The sequence below is a fragment of the Camelus dromedarius genome, chromosome 27 (assembly GCF_036321535.1).
Source record: "Camelus dromedarius isolate mCamDro1 chromosome 27, mCamDro1.pat, whole genome shotgun sequence".
Lineage (NCBI taxonomy): Eukaryota > Metazoa > Chordata > Mammalia > Artiodactyla > Camelidae > Camelus > Camelus dromedarius.
In genome coordinates, this window is record NC_087462.1 from 23,533,374 (window position 1) to 23,559,500 (window position 26,127).

General features: G+C 39.6%; 1 protein-coding gene and 1 non-coding gene across 8 annotated transcripts in view; both read left to right on the forward strand.

Moving 5' to 3' along the window:
• Positions 1–26,127, forward strand: part of NSD1 (nuclear receptor binding SET domain protein 1) — a 121,852-nt gene that overhangs the window by 84,007 nt on the left and 11,718 nt on the right. For all 7 annotated transcript variants that reach the window (XR_004131995.2, XR_010378123.1, XM_064480126.1 and 4 more), the window contains 8 exons: positions 573–716; positions 3,300–3,423; positions 8,727–8,927; positions 9,197–9,376; positions 16,876–17,032; positions 18,479–18,684; positions 21,594–21,706; positions 25,342–25,611. Coding sequence is in view for 5 of the 7 variants with exons in the window: in XM_064480126.1 (XP_064336196.1) it covers positions 573–716; positions 3,300–3,423; positions 8,727–8,927; positions 9,197–9,376; positions 16,876–17,032; positions 18,479–18,684; positions 21,594–21,706; positions 25,342–25,611 (1,395 nt within the window). In the remaining 2 variants the exon portion in view is untranslated. The remainder of the gene's footprint in view (positions 1–572; positions 717–3,299; positions 3,424–8,726; positions 8,928–9,196; positions 9,377–16,875; positions 17,033–18,478; positions 18,685–21,593; positions 21,707–25,341; positions 25,612–26,127) is intronic.
• LOC116148564 (U1 spliceosomal RNA) lies at positions 19,938–20,099 on the forward strand. Its single transcript, XR_004132092.1, has one exon. It is a non-coding gene; the product is annotated as a U1 spliceosomal RNA (small nuclear RNA).

Sequence of the window (26,127 nt, forward strand, 5' to 3'; positions counted from 1 at the left end):
AAAGTCATTTGCTTATTTGAGACCGTCAACTGCTTAATTTTAGAGTAATGTTTGTGAACAGCGTCTTTTAGGAAACAAAGATAGAGTAAAGCCATTTTCTTGCAGAGCATCAGTGCAGTCACTGATGCTGTCTGTCGCTTTCCAACTCAGGTTAAAAGAGAATTAGAGTAAGTCAGGTCAGAATCACATATTAGGATACAGTGTTTCTTTCCAGGACAATTTGAATAGAATGCCCAAGGAAGGCATTATTTAGGAAACTCTGATCTTGGAAGGACAAATAAGTAATCAAATAAACTTAAGAATGTTTTCTCTCCCTTAGTGAAACCTTAAAATGGAACAGCTCAAAAAGTTCCAGTGGAACAGCCTCAGAGCAGTTAGTGGCAGGGCATGAGGCGCCCACTACCCGCCCAATCACAGCAGGGTTAGAACTAACATTGCATGCAGTCCGCCCGCGTGATTGGCTGAACATCTGTAAGTGCTTAATGGCTAGACAAATAGCAGCCCAGAGGGAGGGGGTCACATGGAGGAGACATCAATAATACAGATGTGGGACATTATTTTTTCTCTGCAAGGGAGAACTGATGACACACAGGACAGCTGCGAGCCCCAAGGAGACCATCGAGGAAGGCATAGAAAATGAGCACGGGATGCCTGCGTCTAAAAAGCTGCAGGGTGAACGAGGAGGAGGAGCTGCACTCAAGGAGAATGTTTGTCAGGTAGAGAATGTTTGCCCGCTTGCATTTTGACTGCATGCTTATCTTTTAAGAGAAGCACTCTATCTCCTGATGACCCAGTCATGGTTAGAATAAAAATTTTCTTGGATTCCAGTGGACTCACTTCCCTTTAAGGATTCAACTCTTTCTCTCTCCCCACAAAAAGAGGAAAGAAGAGAAAAACTGAGTGTTCATGAATGGTCTGCCCTTTTTGCCCATGAGTAGATGCCCTGAAGTAGTCTGAGAAAGAAGAGGTGGATCTGTGGTTGCTCAAAGATATTTTTCCTGCACCTCTCATGGTGTGAGAATCTTTGGGTTTCTATGGAATTTTTCAAGGGTGATTTTCACTTTGAGATTTTTGTTTGTTTTGCATTAAAGTAGTGACTTTGAGAACTTACCACCTCTACTTTTCTGTTTATTATAAACATTTATACAATGTTTACTATGTGTCACGTGTTTTTCCAGTCACTTCAGAAATATATCATTTAGTTATCATAACAGTCTCATAAGATAACCATTATTATCCTCATTTTCTAGATAAGGAAACTGAGGCACAAGGAGGTTAAATAGCTTGCTTGTAGTCACTCAGTGAAGCCAGGATTCAAATCCAAGCAATATGGGTTTACAGTCTTAACCACTATGTTGTCTTGCTTCTCTGTGAAATGTGACTCCACTTTAATGTTAAAGAGCCTTTATCTTACTTGAGAGTAGAGTCAGTTAAATGGATGCTTTGGTTATGGTCTTGATTTACCTTTGTCAGTTCTTAAAACTTGGCATATAAAAAGTTGAAAATGTTTTTTTTTTTCCTCCTAACTGAAACAGCTAAAAAATAAAATAACCCCAGGCCCAGAATGTTACTACAGCCAATATAACTTCAACTCAGTTTCTTTGTCTATTCATCTTTACAACTATATAAAGAATGTTAATCATACTCAGACCTGCTCCCAAAGAGTGTTAGTCCTCAGAGCTTGTTATGCCCACAAAGGTTGTCAGTGAAAACTGATTAAAGGTACGGCGACTCCGTGGCCCTGTCGTTTGGATCAGTCTTTGTTTAAATCTGTTGTGCTTGTGTAATTTACTTATAGCACCTCCTTTCACTCTCAGGTGTCCCAGTTTGAAGGATGAATTACGTGGTCATCCCAATTAAAGGATTAGTTTGTAACATTTGGTTGATTTGAATAATTTATTCTTTAGTATATGTTTGAAGTTTTTCTGTTTAAGTCATGAAAGTGAATTTGTTTATTGTACATGATAGCTGATGTCACTGGCACTCTGAGTATGCAAAACAAAATAAATAATATTTATGACATTTGTCAATTTTTGTGTGTCAGTAGCAGTTACGGGAGAGCCAGGCATGTGGGACGAGCTCAGATTACCTTGGGGCCTCCTATTAATCCCTGGGCGCCTCTGGCCTTTGTTTCTGAAGTTCTTCTACTTATTTATTCATTTAAGATTTGATGTTAAGTGGCCAAGACCTGTTCTATTTTTGGGGGGTTCTTTGTTCTATGAGAAAACAGAGGGGAAAGATGGTTGGGCAAGTCTAGTATCTGATGATACTAGAATTAGTATAAGACTTTTTTCATTTTTAGCATTTTTCTGCTGATCACTATGGGAAACAAGTCACGATGTATCAGAGGGGTGAAAAGTGACAAATGTTGGAAATTTGCAGAATTTTCATAAATTGTACAATGTTTTCAAAGCAACAGGCCCAGATCTTTGTTTCCTAAGGCTCTACCTTAAGTGACACCCTGTCTTAGATGCGATTGTCTCAAAAAAGTGATCTCTCTGAGATGGTGCTGGATATATTTCAAGGGTTGTTCAGATCTTAATCAGAGCCCTTTTGGGATTGTTATGACCCAAGTCCCGCTGGTCAGTATCTCTTGCTTGAACCATTGCAGTGGCCTCCTTGATCGTCTGCTTCTGTTCTCACCTTTCTGCTCTTGAACTCGTTCTCCTTGTAGCAGTTACTAGGGACCTGTGAATCCCTGATTTCAGCCTTCCCTTGGTAAAGCTCTCTCAAGGTACACTTCTGCAATTAGAATAAAATCTGAAACTCAGTTCCGTAATCTGTAAGGCCACACAGTCAGGCCCTTACCTGCCTCTTTCTTACTTCATTTCTACCTTCTAACTTTTGTTCACTTTAGTTCAGTGACACTGGCTTTCCTTGTGATTCTCAGGCATGCCCTGGTTTTTCCTCTTGGTGAACTTTCTGTGCTTTTTGCCTTCTTGGTCCTTTCATCAGACCACGTGGCTACCTTGTCATTCAAAGCCCAGTCTGAGAGGCCATTCCTAATCGCCCAATCCAAAGTTGCTATTTGAATTCTCTACCTAAATACCTTGTCTGATATCTTTCATTTGTTTAATCGTTTACTTGTATCTTTGTATCCTTAGAACATAAGAATCATGGAGCCAGGGACCTTGTGGTACCTGGCATAGAGGAGATAATTATTAAATACTGGCTTAATGAATGCTGGGATTTTTGTTTCTGACAAAGCTGCTTCTTAATTTTTGCTTTAATCAGGGCCTTCTGCTTGGGATTTTTAAAGCCTTTTTCTGTAGACAGATCTGTTTTCTTTCTCTTAACAGAACTGTGAGAAACTGGGTGAGCTGCTGTTATGTGAGGCTCAGTGCTGTGGGGCTTTCCACCTGGAGTGCCTTGGATTAACTGAAATGCCCAGAGGAAAATTTATCTGCAATGAATGTCGCACAGGTAAAGTAGATGTAGAAAGGTCTTTCTCCAAGGAAGTTTTGAGTTTTAAGTTTTTTAGGAAAAAACATTTATTGGAGACATTATTTTTGTGGCAATACTGGGCTCATTCCTACAGACACAGAGATGGGTGCTCTGTGGTCTTTGCCCTCAAAAAGGCTCGAGTGAGTAATGAACGTATAGCATAAGGCAGCAGAACGTGCTGTGGATGTTACAGTGCTGTGTGGACAAGCACGCGCCAGTGCTGCAGAGGAAGATGCCTGAGTCTGGCTTTCAGAGAGAAATAGAAGTCGGTGTGTGGAGGGGACGGAATATTTGGGGAATAAGAAATGTTAGGTCAGTATGTTTGGAGTTGGATATTTTAGGGTGAGGCATAGGCAGTGACAAGGAGGACTTCTGGGTTACTGGTGATATTTTATGTTTCTTGATCTGAGTAGTGATTACATAAATATATTCACTTAATGATTGTTTGTGAACTATTCACTTAGAATGTGGGCACTTTTCTGTGTACATTATATGTCAATAATACTTTACCTCCAAAAAAGAAAGATATTTTGGGAGCGTACAGTATACAGATTGAGTCAGAACTAGAAATGGTCAGATGAGACCAGCCTATAAAGCACCTCACAGCCGTGCTAAGGAGATTCTTTTTTCAGCAATGTGAGTGCAAGTTACAGTACTGAAGTAGGAAAGAAACGAGGGCTGACAGTAAAGATCTCATGCTTGTAAGTTATTAAAACTGTAGGTGCGGGTGCTGCTGTCCGAAGAGAAAATATCTGTAGAGTGAGCAGAGGGCCAGTGGCAGTCCTGGGCATACCTACTTAAGGAGGCTCCTGGAGGGTGAGGAGGGGCCAGTTGAAAAAAGAATGTCTGAGGCCATGAGAATGGGGTGTCAGCACAGGCAGGTGTGACAAAGAGACCACGGAGGTGGAGTGAAGAGACTTCTGTACTTGGCAGTGAGAGGGTGCCATGCTGAACCAGACTGAGAGGTGACTGCATGGCAGCGTGCACTGTTTTTTGCAGGAGCTTGACTTCAGTGGGAGAGAGAGCAGTAGCTGAAGGGAGGATGCTACAGCATCAGGAGGAGGGACATCCCGAGTGTTTGTAGGATGAAGGTTAAGAGTTGTGTAGGGAAATAAATGTCCCTGATGGGAGGGGGAGTCATTGTCAGAGTGCAGTCAGAGAGACAGGAGAGGATGGCCTTGAAGAGATGAAAAGATATAAGGCAGTGTCCCGTGTAATTGTGAGAAAGATGAAGGATGCTGACGTTTTCCCTTGACTTGGTGAGAGCGATGGGGAAAGGAAGAGTGTGGGCCTAGAATACCGCCTGTGGAAAATGAGAGACAGAATTAACTTGTGTCTGTAAATAGATGGCCATGTCAGATTGAGTTATTCCGTCCTTCTGCCACCATTTTCAGCACTGCTGGAAGAAAAGTTGGAAGACAGGGTAGTTGTGGGGTTATTTTGCCTTCTGCATAGTTGGGCTTATGATCATTTTGTGCCATATGGTGCCATCCATCCCTGTACGTGAAATTTAGAAACCAACTGTAGGTACGTGCGTATCTCTGTTAGCCTGATCTTAGAGAGAGCCTCTTGCCTTTCGTGCCAGTGATCCAGTTTTGCTAGTCTCATCTTCAGTATGACGCAGTATTCTCTGAATCAGGTTAATCTAAGGCAAAACTATTTTTTTTAGAAAAACCAACTACTGAAGTATAATCTACCTACTGTAAAATGTACCCCCCTTTAATGTATGTTTTGATTGATTTTGGTGAATTTTATACACCCATGTAACCACGACCACAATGAAGATATAGAACATTTCTTCACTCCAGAAAGTTCCCTTGTGATCAGACCCAGTCAGTCTTTCTGCATCTCTCCCCCACCCCCAGCCTCAATTTCAGGCAAACAGTGATCTGCTTTCTGTTACAGCGCATTAGATTTACCTTTTTTTGTTGTTGTTGTTTTAGAGTTTCATATAAGTGGAATTCAAAATGTGTGTGGTTTTTCATGTCTGGCTCAGCCTAATGTTTTTGAGACTGATCTGTGTATATGTGTGTGTCAGCAGTTCATTCTCTTGAAACAGCATTATTGAGGTATAATTGGCATACAGTAAACTACACAAAGTGTACCTTTGATAAGTTTCGGGGTGTGTGTGTGTGTACGTGTATGTACATTGTGAAACCATCAATCAGTCAGCATAGTTATTTTGAGATTGAACAACATTGTTGCAGGTATTCAGAATTCTTCCCTTTTAATTGCTGAGTAGTATTCTATTGTGTGGATATAACACTTTATCTACTTATCTATTAATGTATATTTGGGTTGTTCTCATGTTGGGCTGTTGTAAGTAAAGCCTTATGAATCCTTTGTCTGGATGGATACGTTTTCTCTTCTCTTGTGTAAATATCTAACAGTAGAATGGCTGCATTGTATGGTAGGTAGGCTTAACTTTCTAAGAAGCATCCAAAGTGTTCAGCAGTATATGAGAGTTTTAATTCTTCCACATCTTCATCAACACTTGGCATTGTCAGTCTTTTTAATTTTAGGCATTCTGACAGATGTGTGGTGATACCTCATTGTGGTTTTAATGTGCATCTTCCTGATGATGATATTGCGTGTCTTTTTGTGTGCTTATTTTGCTATCTTCTTTGAGGAGTCTGTTCAAAATAATTTTTAATTGGATTATTTTCTTACTATTTCGTTTTAAGAGTTCTTCATAGTCTGGATACAAATCTTTTATCAGGTATATACTTTTCAAGTTATTCTCCTAACCTGTGTGTTGTTTTTCCATTTTCTTAATGGTGTCTTTTGAAGAGCAGAGTTTTACATTTTGATGAAGCCAGTTTATTAATTTTTTAAAATGGACTTTGCTTTGGTTAGGAAATCTTGCTTAATCCAGTGTCACAAAGATACTCGTTTTCTTCTAAAAAATGTTATAGATTTAGGTCTATTATCTACATTGAATTAATTTTTGTATATCATGTGAGGTAGAGAGAGGTTATCATTTTTTTGAGGGTAGGAAACTTTACCCAGGTTTTAACAAAGATGAGCAGACTAAGGATAAGGGAGTCATTTCTCATCCCCCTGGCTCACCCTGTTCGTCTACAATAGGGTGTCCACACCATACGTCAGGTCACTTCAGCTCAGTATCAGCTGCCAGTTATTCAGCGTCAGGCAGGAGTTTGCCTCTTTCCAAATACATACTTAAAATTTTTCCCTAAAATCATTAGTTGGATGATCTGTGTGTAAAGATGAGGTGGGTTCTTTGGTTAAGTTCCTATTTCCAGCAAGTGCCAGAGGCAGGATTCCTGTCTAGGTCTGCCCGTCTGTCTCTCAAGCCTGGGCTCTTTCCTTTGCATTATATTGCTTCTCAGAGAGAGGTAGGTTTTTTTTCCTCTTAAACTTTTTATTACAGAAATCCTCAGACATATGCAAAGGTAGAGAGGTAAATAATTTCAGTGTATTTATCACTTAGCTTTCAGTAGTTACCAACTTTCTACCTCCTTTTACCCACAGATTTCAAAAAAGCTAAAGTTATAACTCTAAAATATATATATTCAGTGTGTAGCAAAATTGTACAGTAACTCCTGTCTACTACTCAGTCCCACTTTCAAATTTTCCCATTTTGTCTCAAAAGGTGTTGTTTTACAGTGTTTCGAATCAGTACCCAAATAATGTTCCTGTGTTGTATTTTTTAATTTAAAAAATCATCTCTTCAATTTCTTTTGGTCTACAATAGTACTATCTCCTCACTCAATTTCTTTGTTCTTTACCACAAAAAAATGTTTTAATTACCCAGTATGTTAGAAATATCTCAGCATATAATTAATATGAAAAATGACTGAAATATTTTATATTCCTTTTTATGTGCTAGGTCTTCAAGCTTCAGCATCCATTGACACTGACTGCACATCTCAGTTTGCACTAGTCCCATTTTAAGTGCTCAGTATCCACATGTGGTTTCCCTACTGGGTCTGTGTTGAACCAGACCTTACCTGTCACCTTTTACGTAACAAACTTTATAGCTGGATCCAAATAGCTGCACATATTTAAGAGGCCTCTCACCCAATTTTTTTATGTTTTTTATTTCTTGAGAACAGTGGCCATTTGTCCCACTAAAATTTCCATGCTGTAAATTTGGTTGATTGCATCTTGAGGTGTCTCTTTTGCTTGTTCCTCCATCCTCCATATTTCCTGGAAACCTGCAGTTACATCTGGAGGCTGGGCCAGCTCAGTTTTCTTTCGGCACGAGTATTCTGTGGCTCATGTGCACTTCCTGTTGCATCACACCAGCAAGCATGTGTTAAGTTTCCCACTTAGTATTGATACTGTTCAGTAGGTTCATGTTGTTAGCCTGATCAGTCTGTTGTAAAGTTCTTCACTGTGATACTTGATTTATAATAAGTATATATTTGGTGGTCTTTGCCCATTTTCTGCCACAGAGCTCTTAAATCCTTGAAATTTCCTAAGTGATGAGAGAGATGAAGATGTATGTCTTTTGTTACATTAATGAGATGATGTTTGGACCCACCTAACAAAGGGAGCTGTTTGCCAGGAGAACCAGCCATGGGGATTAGAGGATTGGAGCTTTGAGTCCCACCTCCCCCTGACCTCTTCAGAGGGGACAGGGCTGAAGGTTGAATCAGTTCTCAGTTGCCAGTAATTTAACAACTCATGCCTGTGTCATGAAGCCTCCATTAAACCCCAAAAGGATGGGGTTTGGAGAGCTTCTGGGTTGGTGATCACATGGAGATTTGAGGAGAGTGGTGTGCTGAGGGTGGGCCTGGAAGCTCTGAGCCCTTTCTCCATACCTTGCCCCATGCATTCTTTTATGTAGATGTTTCTGAGTTATATCCTTGTACAATAAACGGATGATCTAGTAAGTAAAATGTTTCTCTGAGTTCTGTGAGCCACTCTAGGAAATTAATTGAACCCAAGGGAGTTGGAGAGGGGCTCTCAGAAAGCTCTGATTTATAGCCAGTTGGTCAGAAGTACAAATGACAACCTTGACTTACACCTAGTGTCTGAAGGCCGGGGCGGGGGGGAAGGTGGCAGTATTATAAGACTGAGCCCTTACTATGGGATCTGATACATCTCCAAGTAGATATTGTCAGAATTGAGTTGAATTGTGGAATACCCAGCTGGTGTCAGAGAGTTGCTCCCTGGTGTGGGAACCCTTCACCACCACCCCATGTTGGAATTTGTTGCAGAATTGTATACTCACTACCTTTTCACATAATAGTTTAGAATTGAGTGAATTCTTGAATTTGTATTAATTTGTTTATTTCTTTCTTTCTGTTTCCCAGGAATACATACCTGTTTTGTATGTAAGCAGAGTGGGGAAGATGTTAAAAGGTGCCTTCTGCCCTTGTGTGGAAAGTTTTACCATGAAGAGTGTGTTCAGAAGTATCCACCCACTGTCATGCAGAACAAGGGCTTCCGGTGCTCCCTCCACATATGTATAACCTGCCACGCTGCTAATCCCGCCAGTGTTACTGCGTCTAAAGGTATGGGTTTCTTGTGTGGATCAGTCTAACTGAAGAATCTCCGTGGGCAATGGATGTTTCCAGATGCAATCTGGGTGTGTTTCTTCATTGCCTCTAGCTTTTGTCAGAGTACCAGCAGCATTTATGTGAGAGAGAAGTGAGTAATGGACTAGTTCAATGGGCACCATGTTCACATGTGCTTTTGGAGCTCTGGTTTTACGTGGTATTCCCCTCCCACACACACTTCAAAATAACTCACATTGTTTTTATATTTAATCTCATATTTTTAGGCCGCCTGATGCGCTGTGTCCGCTGCCCAGTGGCATACCACGCCAATGACTTTTGCCTAGCTGCTGGGTCTAAGATCCTTGCATCTAATAGTATCATCTGCCCCAATCACTTCACCCCCAGACGGGGCTGCCGGAATCATGAGCACGTGAACGTTAGCTGGTGTTTTGTATGCTCAGAAGGTAAGACGTGACTTCGTGCTGTATGAATAGTCTAAAAAGAGATAAATACAATATTTTGATGGCAACAAAAATGTAGTTTTCCTCACATTGCCACTAGAAGACATATTGGAAAGTGATGTCTTGAATTATTGATAACACAACACTATGGTGATTTTGTTCCCCAATAGAGAGAGGTTTTATTTTTGTTATTTTGAATAATGACTTGATTTTTATTAAAATGATAAATAATTGAAGCAATTTAAAGAAAAAGATGAGAGAAAGGAAACAAAACCATTCTTGGAAAATGGAAGAGTGTGGTCAAATGGCACAAACTTCCAGTTTTAAGATGAATAAATTTGGGGGGTGTAATGTACAGCATGGTGACTATAGTTAACTGTCCTGTACTGTATATTTGAAAGTTACTAAGAAAGTAGATTTTAAAAGTTCTCACACCCACACCCCACCCAAATTGTAACTATATGAGGTGTTAAATGTGTTACCTAAACTTGTTGTGGTAATCACTTGACAGTATATACATATATGTTTATATGTTATATACTTTAAATTTACGCAATATTATATGTTAATTATATCTCAGCAAAACTGGGGAGGGGGGAGAAAAAATAAACTAGAGGTTAAAAAATAAAATAAGAAACAAACCCCAAATAACCGAAAGTCCACCATCAGAAAAAAAGTTTAATATTAAGTCATGTTCCTCCAGATATATATATGCATAAAATCAGGTAGAAGAGGTAGATGTCTACATAGACACACTTCTAGAAGATGGTATTATTGTGTAATTGTGTGTTGTTTTTCTAAAATCAGTTTTATATTAGTTTATAGGGAATAAACAAAGGGAAAGTAAAAATTCATGAACTTCTATTAATTATTTCCTCACCATGAGGGTTATTAGTTCTTAAAAGAGCTCCTAAAGTGGAGGAAAAATAAATTTTATATCTTTATCTGTATCTCTCCACTCCAATTTAAAACTTACACACTTCTTCTAATTTAGAGCAGAGTCAATATTATCTTAATTTTTACTGCTCGTTTTTTAAATTTACATGTGTACTGTTCATTGTTTCTAAGAATGTTTAGAGCTTTAGCTTTTTAAACTTACATAGTTATCAAAGGAATGAACCAATCACAAAATAAGAATTAATTCAGAAAAATACGTACACCCTGGTATTAACAGCAACGTTATTTATAATTGTTTATAATTGCCAAGATATGGAAGCATCCTAAGTGCACTTCAATAGATGAATATATAAAGAAGATGCAGCATATATATGTAATGGAATACAGCTAACCCATAAGAAAGAAGGCTATTTTGCCATTTGCAGCCTTTCATTCACTTTTTTTATTTCAAAAACCAGAATTTTATAACTGGCATAAACATTTCCGTTGCATCAAAATAGCAAAATACCTAGGAATAAACTTAACCAAGGAGGTTACCTATACTCTGAAACCCGTGAAACACTGATGAAGGAAATTGAAGATGGTACAAAGAAATGGAAAGATATCTTGTGCTCTTGGATTAGAAGAATCAACATTATCAAAATGGCTATACTACCCAAAGCCATCTTCAGATCCAGTGCATCAGAATACTCACTTTTTTCACAGAAGTAGAACAAACAGTTTCAAAATATATATAGAATCATATACTCTGAACAGCCAAAGCAGTCTCCCCCCCCGCCCCCTTCTACTTTTTGTTCTCCTTTCTTGTGGTTTGATGACTAGAGAAGTTCCTTTAACATTTGTTATAAACCTGGTTTGGTGGTGCTGACTTCTTTTAGCTTTTGTTTATCTGTGAAGCTTTCAATTTCTCCACGAGAGCCTTGCTGGATAGAGTATTCTTGGTTGTAGGTTTTTTCCTTTCATCACTTTAAATATATTATGCCACTCCCTTCTGGCTTGTGGAGTTTCTGCTGAAAACTCAGCTGATAACCTTATGGGAGTTCCCTTGTGTTATTTGTTGTTTTTCTCTTACTGATTTTAATATTCTCTCCTTAGCCTTAATTTTTGTCGGGTTAATTACTATGTGCCTTGGTGTGTTGCTCTTTGGGTTGATCCTGTGTGGAACTCTGCGCTTCCTGGACTTGGGTGACTGTCCTACCCAAGTGGGGAGAAGTTTTCGGTTATTATCTCTCCAAAAATTTTCTCAGGTCCTTTCCCTCTCTCTTCTCTTTCTGGGACCCCTATAATGTGAGTGTTAGTGTGCTTCATGTTGTCCCAGAGTTCTCTTAAACTATCCTCATTTCTTTTCATTCTTTTTTCTTTTTTCTGTTCTGCAATAGTGACTTCCACTAATCTGTCTTCTAGCTCACTGATCTGTTCTTCTGCCTCATTTAGTCTCTTCTTGGTTCCTTCTAGTGTGTTATTCATTTCAGTGATTTTATTCTTCAACTCTGTTTGGGTATTCTTTATATTTTCCAACTCTTTGCTAAAAACTTCACTCTGTGCATCTATACTCGAGTTCCCTGAACATCTTCACCACTGTTACTTTAAAGTCTTTCTCAGATAAATTGCCTATCTCCTCATCACTTATTTCTTCTTCTGGGATTTTATCTTGTGCCTTGGCCTGGGAGATAATCCTCTGTTGCCTCATATTGTTTATCTATTTGTATTTTTAGGTAGGTTAGTTACATTTCTCGACCTTGGAGAGGTGGCCCTCTTTGGGAGACGTCCTATGTGTCCCAGCAGTATACTCCTCTCTTGTCACCCAAGGGCCAGGGTCCAGCCGGTCCCAGTGTAGAGTCTGGCTTGTGTTTGTGGATTCCTTCCACAGGCTTTGGGATTGTTTTATTTTATTTTGGGATTTTCTTATTTCTGGTATCTGCCCCCCTGGTGGATGAGGCTGGACTAGAGGCTTCTGCAGGTTTCCTGGCAGGAGGAGCCAGTGCCTGCCCAATGCTGGGTGAAGCTAGGTCCTGGACCTTTTCTGTGTAGAGGCCTTTGTGGCTCAGAAAGCCTGCTGTTGGTTTGAGCCGTGTTCCCACCCAGTATGTTTGGCCTGAGGCTTCCCTATAGGCTGTTGGGTGGGGCTAGGTTTTATTGCTAATGATCCAATCAAGATGTCAGCCTTGAGGAAAGCTCATGTAGATGAACACTCCTGGAATGTCTTTTTTGTTCCCTGAGTGAGCCGCAGGCATCCCCTACTTCCCCAGGAGACCTTCTAAAACCAGCAGGCAGATCTGCCCCAGGTTCCAATGAAATCACTGCCTCTGCCCTTGGACCTGGTGCGCTGGAGATTCTGTGTGTGCTTCCCAAGAGAATGAAGTCTGTGTTTCCCCCAGTCCTGAGGGGCTCGTGGAGTTAAGCCCAATTGGCCTTCAAAACCAGATATCTTGGGGTCTCCTCCTCCTCCCAATGTCTGAACCCCAGGCTGGGGAGCCTGACATGGGGCTCAGAACTCTCACTCCTGTGGGAGGGCCTCTGCGACTTAATTATTCTTCTGCTTGTGGGTCTCCCACCCGGGGGGGGGGGGTATGGGGCCCAGTTATATCAAGAGCACGCTCCTCCTCCCGTCCTGCTGTGGTTCCCTCTTCATGTTTCCAGTTGAAGATCTTGTTTGCTAGGTTCCAGTCTTTTTCGATAGTTGTTTAGTCAGCTGTGGTTTCCTTGTAGTCACAAGGAGAGGCGAGCTGGTGGTCCTATTACTCTACCGTCTTGACCGGAAATCCCTTATCTTCTGTTTTTTAAAATATCTTCTTATTGGTGATGCTGTTTCATGAAAATCTGGCTGGTCATGAACATTCTGAGAAACTCATTTTAAAAACTGTCATCATATATAGTTGAATTAGCATCCCTTTTGAGGAATTTGGATATGGTAAATAGTGCTAAAGCCAAGAAAGGTGTTTTATAACTGCTTTGTGTGATTGAAAATGGTCATTTGGGACTTGTTTTTTACTCTTAAGATTTATGTAACGTGGCTAGTTGGTTTACATCAGGACATAGCTGTACCCTCAAACTGTGGTGCTAATGTAGAATAAATAAAATAGAATATTAAGTACAATTTTGTGGGTAGAAAATGGAATTTTGATATATAGTTCAGGATAGTTTAAAGAACATAGGATGTTACTGTTTTTTTATTTTAAATATGTTAGGTTTGTGATTATCCTGTATAAAATTTTATTGTATCATACATTGATTTTGGCTCTTATAATACCTGCTCCTTGTAAAACTGTCTTTTGGTGAAGACTGTTGCCTGTTTATTATTATACCACCTTTCTTTTGTTTAGAAGCAAGTGAAAGACAGTTACGGTATTTAAAAGCATTTAAATATAATATTCTGTGATTCTGCTCTTAGAATGAAAATAGGTGTCTGGGAGGCTATAAGGCTCTGAAAACTTTCTTGTTTTTAAAAACGAGAAGATGAAACAGTTTCTGCATTAGATTGTTTTTAATTCTATAGGGGAAGGAGATGGTTTCATGGTAGATGTGCAAATGAGATGGCATTTCTAACTTGTGGCATAATAATGGATACTATTATGCTAACTCAGTCCCCAAGAAAACTTAGGAGTTGCAGGACCTCCTGAGTGTGATCCATGAATCCTTGGGAAGTTGAGAGGACCCAGAGACATTTTCAGGGGCCTCTATGAGATCATAACACTTTTTATAATAATACCAAGATGTTACTTGCCTTTGTTACTTTGTTGACATTTGTACAGATGATGTAACACTAGTAGTGGGTAAAACTGCTGGCACCTTAGCACAGATCAAGGGTAGGGGCTGTCAGAAATTGCTGCCAGTGATAACATTTGAGCTCTTAAGTGAAAATTAGAATTTTGGAAAACTGTTTTGTACCACCCTCAGCTTAACCTCTTCCTAGTATTTACTGACAAAATCATGGTGATGTTAACAAATGTGGTGTTTTAGTATTATATAATGAAGTAGATCAACAATTGGAAGATCTTCCAGACTCAGTAAACCAGTATTTTCCATGTGAACAATGCATGACTTTTTAAAAATGCATATATAAAAGATCCATTCAAAGTATGAGACAGATCAATGAATTTTAGTGTAATAGTACTAAAAGTTTGTTGATACAGTTTCAGGTTCAACTGTAACTAAGGTCTTCCCTGTGAAGTTGCAGTGTGTATAATATCAAAGAAGGAATATGTATAGTTATTGAACAGGTTATTAAAATACTTGTTTTCACAACTGTTTATCAGTGAGAGACCAGATTTTCTTCATGTACATCAGTTAAACAACATATTGCAACAAATTCAGTTTTTAAAACTGTTCTGCAGAAATATAAAACACTGAGCTCACTATAATTTTTTTATTTTGGAAAATATAGTTGTTCATAAAAATGTTATTAACAATATTTCTCTTATTCTCTTCTACCAAATATCATTTTTTCATCTTCTGGTTTCTTTTGATGGTTCATGTGGTTTTCCCTCTTCTGTCTTCCTGTCTTTCTTTTCCTTTATTGCCACAGACAGACCCTCCTGCCTGCCTCCCATCCGTCACCAGCCAAATCCTGTCAAAACCTGTTGTGTTCACCACCCTTGGCCTTTCTTCACTTGTTATTCTGTGCAGATTTCTCTTCGTGTCTTATTTGAAGGCCTGATTCAAATGCTTTGTTGTACGTGACATATTTCTAGTGTGTGACAAATGCCAGCTTAGTAAAAGGAAGATTTTTCTACCAAGGCCACGTGGTTGGCTAATGTGTTAGCAATCAAATTGTGACTCAGCAGACAACTAAGCATAGAGAGGAACATTGTAGAAGGGATTCCATTATTGGGGCAGTTAAACTTATGTGACTCTATGTCATTCTTCTTTTTTTAATTAAACTTTTTTTTTAAGTCTATTTCTTTGAGGGTGGGTATTAGGTTTTGTTTGTTTTAATGGAGGTACTGGGGATTGAACCTAGGACCTTGTACATGCTAAACTCACACTCTACCTCTGAGCTGTAACCCTCCCCCTACGTCACTCTTAATGTCCCACGCTCAGATTGTTTGACTCATCCACAATGCATAAGAATAGCCAAATAGGACTTTCCGAGTGTAGAGTACGGGTTACATGTATTGAGTAAACAAGTTCTTCAAACTTGTTCTGTAGTAACAGACTTTCTTTCCAAGTGCAATCGCACTCTGGGTCTGAGCTCCAGTATACAACACAGGTAGAATAAGAGCTGCTTGCATTGAAGTGGGAGTTGGGTCTCCAGTGCACATCCCTGGCCCCAACAAGAAAGCACCCCAAGGCTTGTTTTAAGAGCCTGCTCTAGATTATTGAGAAAAAGAAAAAGCACAGGTAGAAATTATATAAGGATGCTGTCACAAAATTAAGTGTTTCATACGATTTTATGAGAAAAACGAAGCACAGTGAGACGAAGGTGGTCGTGGGCATATACCTTGCTTAAATCTATCCTTCACCAACTCTTCAGGGGGAAACTTGGAGTTAACGTGCTACAATCGAACATGTTTGAAGCATGGTCATTTCCAGCATAAGATAAATAAGGCATTTATTATGTTCATTAAATGTGACTCCTTTATCTGAATTTTTTTATTATCTTCAACCATGAGGGTTTCAGATTCGGATATGTAAGTTGTCACTTTGAGTAAATATCTTTTAAGATGTGAAAATTCATCATCACTCCAAAATACAAAATTAACCTGGTATCTGAAGACTTGGATGGAGGGTAGGGAGCTTATATCTAACTGAAGTTTAGGCAACAAACTACATTGTTAGTACCTGTGATTTTTGTCACCAATGAAAATCACAGATACTGCAGTTGTTAGGTATCTTGGAGTATCTTCAGGATCTTATTTGTGCATTACAAAGAAACATACATAACTCCAATCTCTTGCTCTAACATTTTGATCGTTGTATTTTAACATAGTCTATGTTCCTTTATGTATTAAGTTTATGTATTTACCAGTATTATTCCAACAAGGGCCCATAGGTGTCGTGAGAATGCAAAACAAAGACTGAAAAGTAATTTGAAAAGGGAGAGAACTGACCTTATGGAGGCTGCTTACGTGTCAGACACTCCTAGGTAACTTATTTGCCTGTTTGGTTCTCAAACAGATGTGATTATTTACCGTTCATTGTAGAAGACACCTCACCACTGAAGAAATGAAAGCTCAGCCAGGAGAGTGAACTCCATAAAGGCGTATGGTTTTAGAGCTCACGTCTGATACCAGTTAGAGCTTGTGCTCTTTGCACTGTGCTCACTGTACATCACTGACACTCTCGTTTTCATAGTGAAGAGGAAGAAGAGAGAGAGAGAGTGTGTACGTGTGTGTACGCAGATACATGACTTTTAGGGTTTACTTCGGACCTATTGCCCTAACCTGATTTTGCTAATAAAATCTCATGACTTGCTGTGAATCTAACATGCCTCCAGGGGTGTGAATCACATAGGTGAGGGAATACTCTTGAAGAAACGTCTTTCTGAATAACGAAATTATTATTAAGCCTTTGTCTGGGAGATAAACAGTTGGTTAGGAGCTGAGCAAAAGCTGTTTCAGCTGGGTCCGTACGATTCTGAGTACCGGGTTTCTTGATTCCCACAGGAGGCAGCCTTCTGTGCTGTGATTCTTGCCCTGCTGCTTTTCATCGTGAATGCCTGAACATTGATATCCCTGAAGGAAACTGGTATTGCAATGACTGTAAGGCAGGCAAAAAGCCACATTACAGGGAAATTGTCTGGGTAAAAGTCGGACGATACAGGTGAGTAAACGTGAAGGAGACTGGCACTCATTCCTTTTACCAGACTCCGTTTCTTTTTCTTTTGTTTTGTTTTCTCTTCTCTTCTCTCCTGCCTTCTCTTCTCTTTTCTTTTCTTTTCAATCTAACTAAACAAGCGTCACCTCCTGTCCCATTAAGGTTCCATTATAAAAGGAAAAAAAGTTCACAATTATGAATAAGATATATTCTCTGTAGAAGATTTAATAATGAAAACAAACCCATAATCTTACAATCAAGGAAGATACATTGCATATTTTGGCGTATGTACTTGCAGACACACCCGTGCATGCACCTTTAAAATAATTGGCCTTATAGTTGTTTATACCCAGTTTTGTGTCTTTTTCCTTTTAAAATTATTGTTATTGGATATGGAATGTACAAAAATTATGACATACATGATTTTAAAGAATAACAAATGGAACACCTGTGTATGTACCTCCCAGTTAAAAAAACGGCACTTTACCGGCACTTTTGAGGCTCCCCGTATGCTCCTGTCCAAATTCATTCTCGCCCCACCTCTGAAAGTAACACTTACTGCATTTTGTGTTTTTTATTTCTTGGCCTGACTATAGGTTTACCACATGAATGTTTGTTCTGTGTTTTAGACCTTTGTGTAAAGGAATTGTTGCTTTATTTTCCTGCAGCTTGCTTCTCACCTTCCCTCTCGCGCTCCCGAGAGCTGTCACAGTTAGCGCAGGGCTCTGGTTCACTCGGCCTTCACTGTCTGCGGTGCTCCTGTGGGCGGCCTTACAGTGCAGTGTGGCTGTTGATCCACTCTCATGTTTGGAAGATGCACATTTTGTCAGTGTTTCTTGGTGTGTGTACATGCACAGGAGCTTCTCTAGGGCGTCCTTGGGGTAGAGTATCAGGGGATGGGTTTCCAGCTTTGGTAGCTAAAGCCAAATTGTCTTTTCAAAAGTGGTTATAGTAATTTACGTGACTGCCTTTTGGTGGGCGGAGGTAGGGGTGGGGAGGCATCTCTTGATGTCATTTTCTGCACCCCTAACAATTATTGGAAATTTCCTTTTTGCAGGCCATACTGTATTTCATTGTGTGGTGTCCCAAAGCCACTTCTGTCATTCCTTTAACATTACGCATTTCAATTGTTTCCAGGCTTACATTCTTAGATAATACTTCAGTGAGCATTATAGTCATAATGCTTTGTTCATATCTCTGATTATTTCCTTTTATAGAGTCCTTGAAGTAAAATAGCTGAGTCTAAGGAAGTGGGTGTGTGTGTGAGGGTGGGCGTCTTCAGGGTTTGGCCCATGCCACTTGTTTCTTCTCTAGTTAGATTGTTAGAATTCCCTAGGTTGAACTTCAGTGTGCACAGACGTTGCTATTCCTTATTCCTGTCCTAAAAGTAGGATTTTTCTTGGTGCCTTGCAGCCTTCTAGAGGTTTCTTTCCTTGTTTTCACCTTTCCCAGGTGGTGGCCAGCTGAGATCTGCCATCCTCGAGCTGTACCTTCCAATATCGACAAAATGAGACATGATGTGGGAGAGTTCCCTGTGCTCTTCTTTGGGTCGAATGACTATTTGTGGACTCACCAAGCCCGAGTCTTTCCCTACATGGAGGGGGATGTGAGCAGCAAGGACAAGATGGGCAAAGGAGTGGACGGGACATATAAAAAAGGTAACTTTATTTTGTTTGTTTCTCGGGCCAACACAGACCTCTGTTGCCTGAGTATCTGCTCTCAGAATTACATGCTTTAGAATTCATATACTCTCATCAGCAGCTGTCTTTTACCCTCTAAGGGCAATATGTGATTTCAGCTACAGGATTTTTCAGGGAAGTTGACTCACATCATTCATTACTTTTGACCCTAACTTTTAACTAGAATTTCTTTGTGGGAGGTTTTTTTGTCTTACCAGTTTTATTTTCTTGGCGTCTCATCAAGTAAGTACTGGAGCTTTGGAACTGTTTTGTAGAATAAACACTGTGGTTTGCTAGGCAAGGGCCAGAGTCTCTAGCAGAAATATGTTTGTTCCAGGGAAATTTTTTAGTTTGTTGGAAGGAAATGAAGTTCATCTAAAATTATAGAGCATAATAGATAGTGAAAGTCAGAGCATAAATGTTCTAAATCAAAGAAGTTTTTTTTAAAGTTGGCCTATCAGTGAAAGAGTGGGGCTGTTTGTGGTCAGGAGGGGTTAAGTCAGCTATGAGCCTCAGTTTTCTCTCACTATGTAATGAGTGAAGGTTGCTTTGAGAATTCAGTGAGATAACACAAAAATAATCTGCGGGGCATATAGTTTATATCCTATGTATCGATGAAAGTTAAAGGAAGATACTAATTATCAGTAAGGGTCAAAAATAATGAATTACATGAGTCAACTTCCCTGTGCAGGTGTGTGCTACCAGTATTAATCCTACAGGAGTTTGAGTCTTAAGTCTTATAGTCTCAGATGGTCATGGACCAAGTGACCAGTACGTTTGCGTGCATGGAGCTGGCACCACCCAGGCTGAGGTGGAAGGTGGAGTGCAGGGAGCATCGCAAGTCTGAGCTTGCTGCAGCTCCAGGAATCTACTCTTCTGTGCCTCGACCCTGGGCTGGCTGGATGCCTCTGCCTTCAAGGAACACATGCTTTTGTAGTGGAATGGGACACAGATACTAGTAGTCAAAATGCCATTCTTTGAGTTCTGTGGCAGAAGTGTGCATGGTATGCTGTGGGGGCAGACCACAAGGAAACAAAGCAGCAGTGAGGATCAAAGTTTGGATGCTTTGAAGAAGAGCCATAATAATAGTTACCATTTGTTGTTTGTCAGGCCCTGTTCAAAGTTTGTTTTCTGCCTTAAGTCCACGTGGCAACCGTATACGTTAGATGCCATTATTTTTATCTTACAGGTGAGGAAAACTGAAGCACATAAAAGTTAAATTAGTTGCCCAGATACTTAACCTGGCAGGGAAGATATGATCACGAAGGTGGTTTTCCAAGGGCAAGGCTTAGCCATTGCTCTCTGGTTGTGCTGAGCCCTGCAGTTTCCCCAGATGTGGGAAACTCGACTGCATGGTTTGTGGTAGTGGGGGACTGCATTCACTCTTTCCCCTGGTTGGAGCCGGGGATGGGAGGAAGGAATTAGTTGCTCAAAATCCTAGTGCCAGTAAGTGATAGAGGAGGGTTTCAAACTCTAGTAGTTGAACTCCAGAATCCAAACTGTTGACCCCTGCACTGACTGTGAAGAAGTTAACAAGTTAATGGTGGGGGGAGGGTGTAGCTTAAGTGATAGAGCGCATGCTTAGTTAGTACGCATGAGGTCGTGGGTTCAGGACCCAGTACCTCCTCTAAGAATGAATGAATGAACCAACCAACCAACTTATTTACAGCCCCCCAACAAAAGTTAACTTAAAATATTGTAACAAGAAGACAGCACATATCAAAGCACACAGTGAATCTAACATGATGAGTTACCAACCTCCAAGTATTTGGTATAGTTTAAGCATGGGGTTGGGGAAGCACTGGACTGCTTTACTGAGAAGGTAGGCAAATTACATGGTCGAGCAGAGTTCTCGAATGCTCAGTCTGAGTGGAACATGAGACAAGCCAGGAATGTCAACAAGGTGGCAGTTTTAGTAGTTCAGGCAGAGATGCTGGGACCGTCACAGAGACGTGTCCATGGGGTAGAGAGGATGATGGATACTAGACAGACAGTAGGTGCATAAACTAGGGAGGAAATGCTGAATAACAGAAGGAAGGAAGGAAGACATTTAGAACGACACCAGGCAACACAAACTCTGCTAGATGGTGACAGGAAAATGGAGAGAAGGGGATAGATCAGAGGGGAGATTTTCTCCAAACTGACAGAGCATGGGGAAAGCCACAGAGCAGAAGGTGGGAAAATTTGGAATTCTTTTCAGAGTTTTCAACCTTAGTCAAAAATAATTAAAATGTTGTTTTAAGAAGAAAAGAAAGAGAATTTTAAGATTTTGTTGAACTTTTCAGTTACTACAGTCTCTGAAGCATAAGCAAGTGCAGAGCTGGAGTGCAGAGTAGCCATTAAGGTCTGTCTGTGTGTCGCTGGGCTAATGGTTGATATTTACAGAATCATCCTTAGAAGAGTGAGTAGGTCTTAGAAGAGTGAGAGTGGGCAAGAAGGGAGGAAAACTTTGAATTTCTTATAGATGAATGCAGCATGTTACCTGGGTGTGTAAGAGGTACGTTACTTGTGGAAGCAGAACATTCAGGACCAAGGAAGGAACTAGGCTTAAAGGCAGTGACTTTGCCAAGCAGATGCAGTCAGGTTGTGGTTAGGAGGTGGTGTATATGGGTTTTTCAAATTATTCGGCTGTTTTTAAATTTTTGTTTTGTTTTAAACTTTACTCTGAAGCTGGTAGTCTGTATTGTGTGCTATTTAGTGGTGGATTATGTTTTATTTTAGTGGTATATCTGAATACCTTGGAGACTATAACTTACTTGAAAACAGAAATCATATATACGCCTTAGATTTTTGTCTAAAATAGGAATTTTCTTCGACTTACAAGGGGAAAAAAGAAAAATAAACAGTTTTACGTGGCGATTAAGTGACTGTGCTGTGTCTTTTCTTAGCTCTTCAGGAAGCTGCAGCAAGATTTGAGGAGTTAAAGGCCCAAAAAGAGCTAAGACAGCTGCAGGAAGATCGAAAGAATGACAAGAAGCCACCACCATATAAACACATAAAGGTGAGACAAGACCTTATGGGGCCTCGTCTCCAGGAGAGACCCTCTGTAGCTTCCCTGTCCCCACTCTGTTCATGACAAGATTTGGAAGCACAACCACAGTTGCTTTTAAAAGTAGAGGAATGAGTTTGAAAGAAGATGAGAAAAAAGTGCAAGAGCACCATTTCTAGTGCATTGTGTGCACTTGTTAAAGCCAGTTGTGTGCTGATACAGTCTTGTTTCTGTTGCTTTGTAAAGTCTTTTCATGCAAGTGGATTGGAATAGATTCTGATCACAGTGAGCATCTTGCGGTTTGAAAGGGACCAAAGAGCCATGATAAAAAAAAATGATAAATGACCTGGAGATAGTATGAATAATACACATGGTAAGTCTTGTAATGGCTGATAGTAAAGATACTTTAAGTGACTAGTGTGACCAAGATTCCCAAGGTCACAGGAATTCACGTTAGGTGTACCTCACCCTAGTGCACCTGGTAAAAGAGGCATCACCATTTATCATCTGTGTCCAACAGACCCTTTGGCTTTTTATGTATAGTGTAAGGTTACTTTTACAGATAATTTATAGAAGTAAAAATAAAGGAATAGTGAGGAACAAATTTATTAAACATTTTAGTAAGTATTTACTGAAACTGCTTTTTAAAAACCTTTTAATCAAGTTAGTTTTGGTTCTCAAACATCAGATCACATGAAAGAATACTACAAATTCTTAACAAAATGAGATTGCCAAGGTTCTTGTTGCAAAATATTTGTAATGACATCATTCCTGGATGAGAAGACCATGCTAGAGTGTGACTGTTTCACTGTTGCATCATGCCTTTGTGATTCCATCATTCTTCCGCTTACTATTTTAGTCTTTTTTAGCATAGTTGGGCATCACTAAGTAACAAAGAGGGTTGATAAACTAGTAAAGAATTATAGGAAAAGTAAGATCATTAAAATTCTGTAATAAAGCTTAAATTTGTAAAAGGACCTAATGGACCTGCCTGGTAGTTGCAAGATAGAATGAGTTTTTTAATAGGTAAAAATTTTTTTTTAATCTTTGGCAGATCTCTAAGCATAACTGTCATAAAATATCAATCTTTACAAAAAGTTAAAGCTGTTGGGGAGAAAAAAAATAAAACCTAAAATTAGTTCTAAATGGACACTGGTGATAGACTGAGAGTTAAATGGAGTTACTGTACATGGGGACATAACACTGAAGTGTACTTCGTCCTCACAAAAAGGGAAAGTGTCTGTTCCCACAGTCATAGATGCCACGTAACAGCAGGTAGGCATTTCAGAGCCGCCCATCAACCATACTGAATCTGGGTATTGAGAGACCAACTTCCTGTGAGTGATGTAATCACAGAATTTAGAGGCCAACTTCTTTCCTCCACCTTTAAAAATCAAAAACATATTTCCAGGGAAAAGATTTAGAACAGGGGTTGGCAAACTATTGTCCATGGGCCAAATCTGGCCTACTATGTATGGTTGGAAAAAAAATTTTTTAAGAATATTTCCTGACATGTGAAGATTATATGAAATTCAAATACTAGTGTCCATAAATAAAGTTTTATTGGCACACAGCCATGCTTGTTCCTTTATATGTTATCTGTTGCTGCTTTCGAGCTACAGTGGTAGAGTTGAGCAACATGGACCAGAGAAATGTCATGCAGCAAAACCTAAAATATTTACTGTCTGGTCCTTTACAGAAGAAGTTTGTCAATCCCTGATCTAGAGTGAGGGTAACTCTGCAGTTACATACCTGTGTTGTTCTTACTTAAGTATGTGTGGTTGGTTGTTTTGTGTTTGGTTTTTGTTTTTGCTTTTGCTTTTCCCTCTCTCTTTTTGTTATATTAGGCAGGAAACTTATTTGGGATTAATAACAGGTTAGATCAGATGTCAAGAAGGAATGATTGAAACATACCTGTATATAGAGAAAAGGAGTTAGATGAAACCTTGGCGGTGTGGTGGCATCAGGTAAAGACACTCACCTGCGATCAGAGGTTAATGTTCACATGCCCTACGTAGGACCTCAAGTCTCGGATGATTGAGCTCAGCCCTTGTCTTGGTATGCACCTAGAACTTGTTTTGCTAGGTAGGTTTGTGACTTCCAGTTGCATGTGGTGAGACTATTCCTTCATTAACAAGAAGTTTATCGTATTTACCAGTATTTTGAAGAAGCTGGTAAGAGATCTGGCAATGAGAGTCATGTCCTTTTAAGTTGTTACAGAGAAACGATTGAAGGCAGTATTCTACAAATAGATTGTAGATTATTCTCACAGCAGTCTTGCAAGCTGTGCCTTGCAAATAAAGTGACTTACCAAGATCATGCAGTTCCTGAAGAGTCAAATTTTATATATGGGGTGAGTTTTTGAAAACTGGTGCTTTGACTGTTCCCACTGAAATAGTGTCAAGCAGGGGAGGCTTGTTATCCTAGTGCACAGATCCAACTTGTTGTGGAGCATCTTTTTTTTTTTCTCTCCCTTCACGTTGTTGCTAGTAGTTGAAAAATTCTAATGACTTCAGTATCCCAGCAGCTGTTTGGCCTTTATGTTTTATCACACCGGACTTTCACAAAGTTTTCAGTACTAGCACCACCGCAGATAAATGCCTGGGTGACATGGCTGTGGTCGGTTAAAAAGATTTCACGTTAAGATAGTATTAAAATGCATCTTCACATATAGGACCCCTCTGACTCAGAGACCTTTTTATGCCAAACATTTACTACTTAAGAATGGTAAAGGGGGTGGGGAAGAATGGTGATGTGGGGGTGGGGGTGAGGGTATAGCTCAGTGATGGAACACATGCTTAGCTTGCATGAGGTCCTGGGTTTGATCCACAGTACCTCCATAAAAAATAAACTACAGAAAAAGTAACATGTATATATTTTTTCATGTAGCAGCTGAAGTGGCTCCACCTTGTGGCAATAGCAGGAAGCCAGATTACAATTTACTTGGCCTGTCAGCTTTGAAATTTTGGTTTTTTTGGAAATGATTTTTTAAAAATTTGTGGTATTATGTTTTGTGTATCAAGTGAGGCTTTATTTTTATGTTAGATTGCCTAAGTCTTTATTTCCTCCAATTTCTAGACAGTGGTAAAATATAGATAACAAAATTTCCTATCTTAACCATATTTAAGCAGTATTAAATACATTCATAATATTTGCAGCCATTGCTACCATCCATCTCTAGAACTCTTTACATTTTGTAAAACTGAAATCTCTACCCATTAAACAATAACTTCCCATTTCCACCTCCTCTGAGCCCCTGGCAACCACCATTCTACTTTCTGTCCCTGTGTTTTTAAGTGGGATCATGTAAGTGGAATCATTATTTGTGTATTTTGATTGGCTTATTTCATTTAGCATAATGTCCTCCAGGTTCATCTGTGCTGTGTATCATGTGTACAAATTTCCTTTTTTTAGGCTGAATAATATTCCGTCACTTTACCACATTTTGGTTATTCATTCATCTGTCAGTGGACACTTGGATTGTTTCCACATTTTAGCTATTGTGAATAATCCTGCGAAATCTTGATAGTTCAGAATCATGTAAAATGTGGCATGCAACTTTAAAGAAAAGGAATCTTTTATAAGTCCTGAATTGCTTTGTGTTGACTTACCTATAATACAGCTGTGGTATTTTTCTTTTCCTCCAGGTGAACCGTCCCATTGGCAGGGTACAGATCTTCACTGCAGACTTGTCTGAAATTCCCCGTTGCAACTGCAAAGCTACTGATGAGAACCCGTGTGGGATCGACTCTGAGTGCATCAACCGCATGCTGCTCTATGAGTGCCACCCCACCGTGTGTCCCGCTGGAGGGCGCTGCCAAAACCAGTGCTTTACCAAGCGCCAATATCCAGAGGTTGAAATTTTTCGCACGTTACAGAGGGGCTGGGGTCTCCGGACAAAAACAGATATTAAAAAGGTAAAGAAAACTTTTCTTAATTTTCAGGGTTTTTTTTTCTTCTTTGCAGTTGCTTAATATAAGTAATTCTTCTTGATGAACATGAGAAATCATAGAGGAAAATAACATAGTATAAGTATCAAGCTCATTATTGTGTCCTGCCGTGTCCTTCCAGAGTTCAGAGGCTTGAGATCTCTGAAGTCCTACTGTTGATTGTGCTCCTTGTGTATGAGGGTGGGAAACATGGAAATTCATAGAGCTGCTATGGCCTCATTTGCTCCTTTTGAAAATCCTGGAACCTGTAGTTAAGGGAAGGAAGATAGTGAGAACATAATACAGAGGTGTTAACCACCTACTGTAATAAAATAACATTTATGAGAAGTAGGTTTGGGTTCATGGAACATGAAGGAAAAGAGGATTAGGCCTTCTCTAAAGAAAATGCAGTAACATTTTTGATTTGGAACTTGGAAGGGCCTGCAGTTTTCTAATAAATAGATAATATTGTGCAGTCTTTGAGGAAAATAAATCCTATTTGAC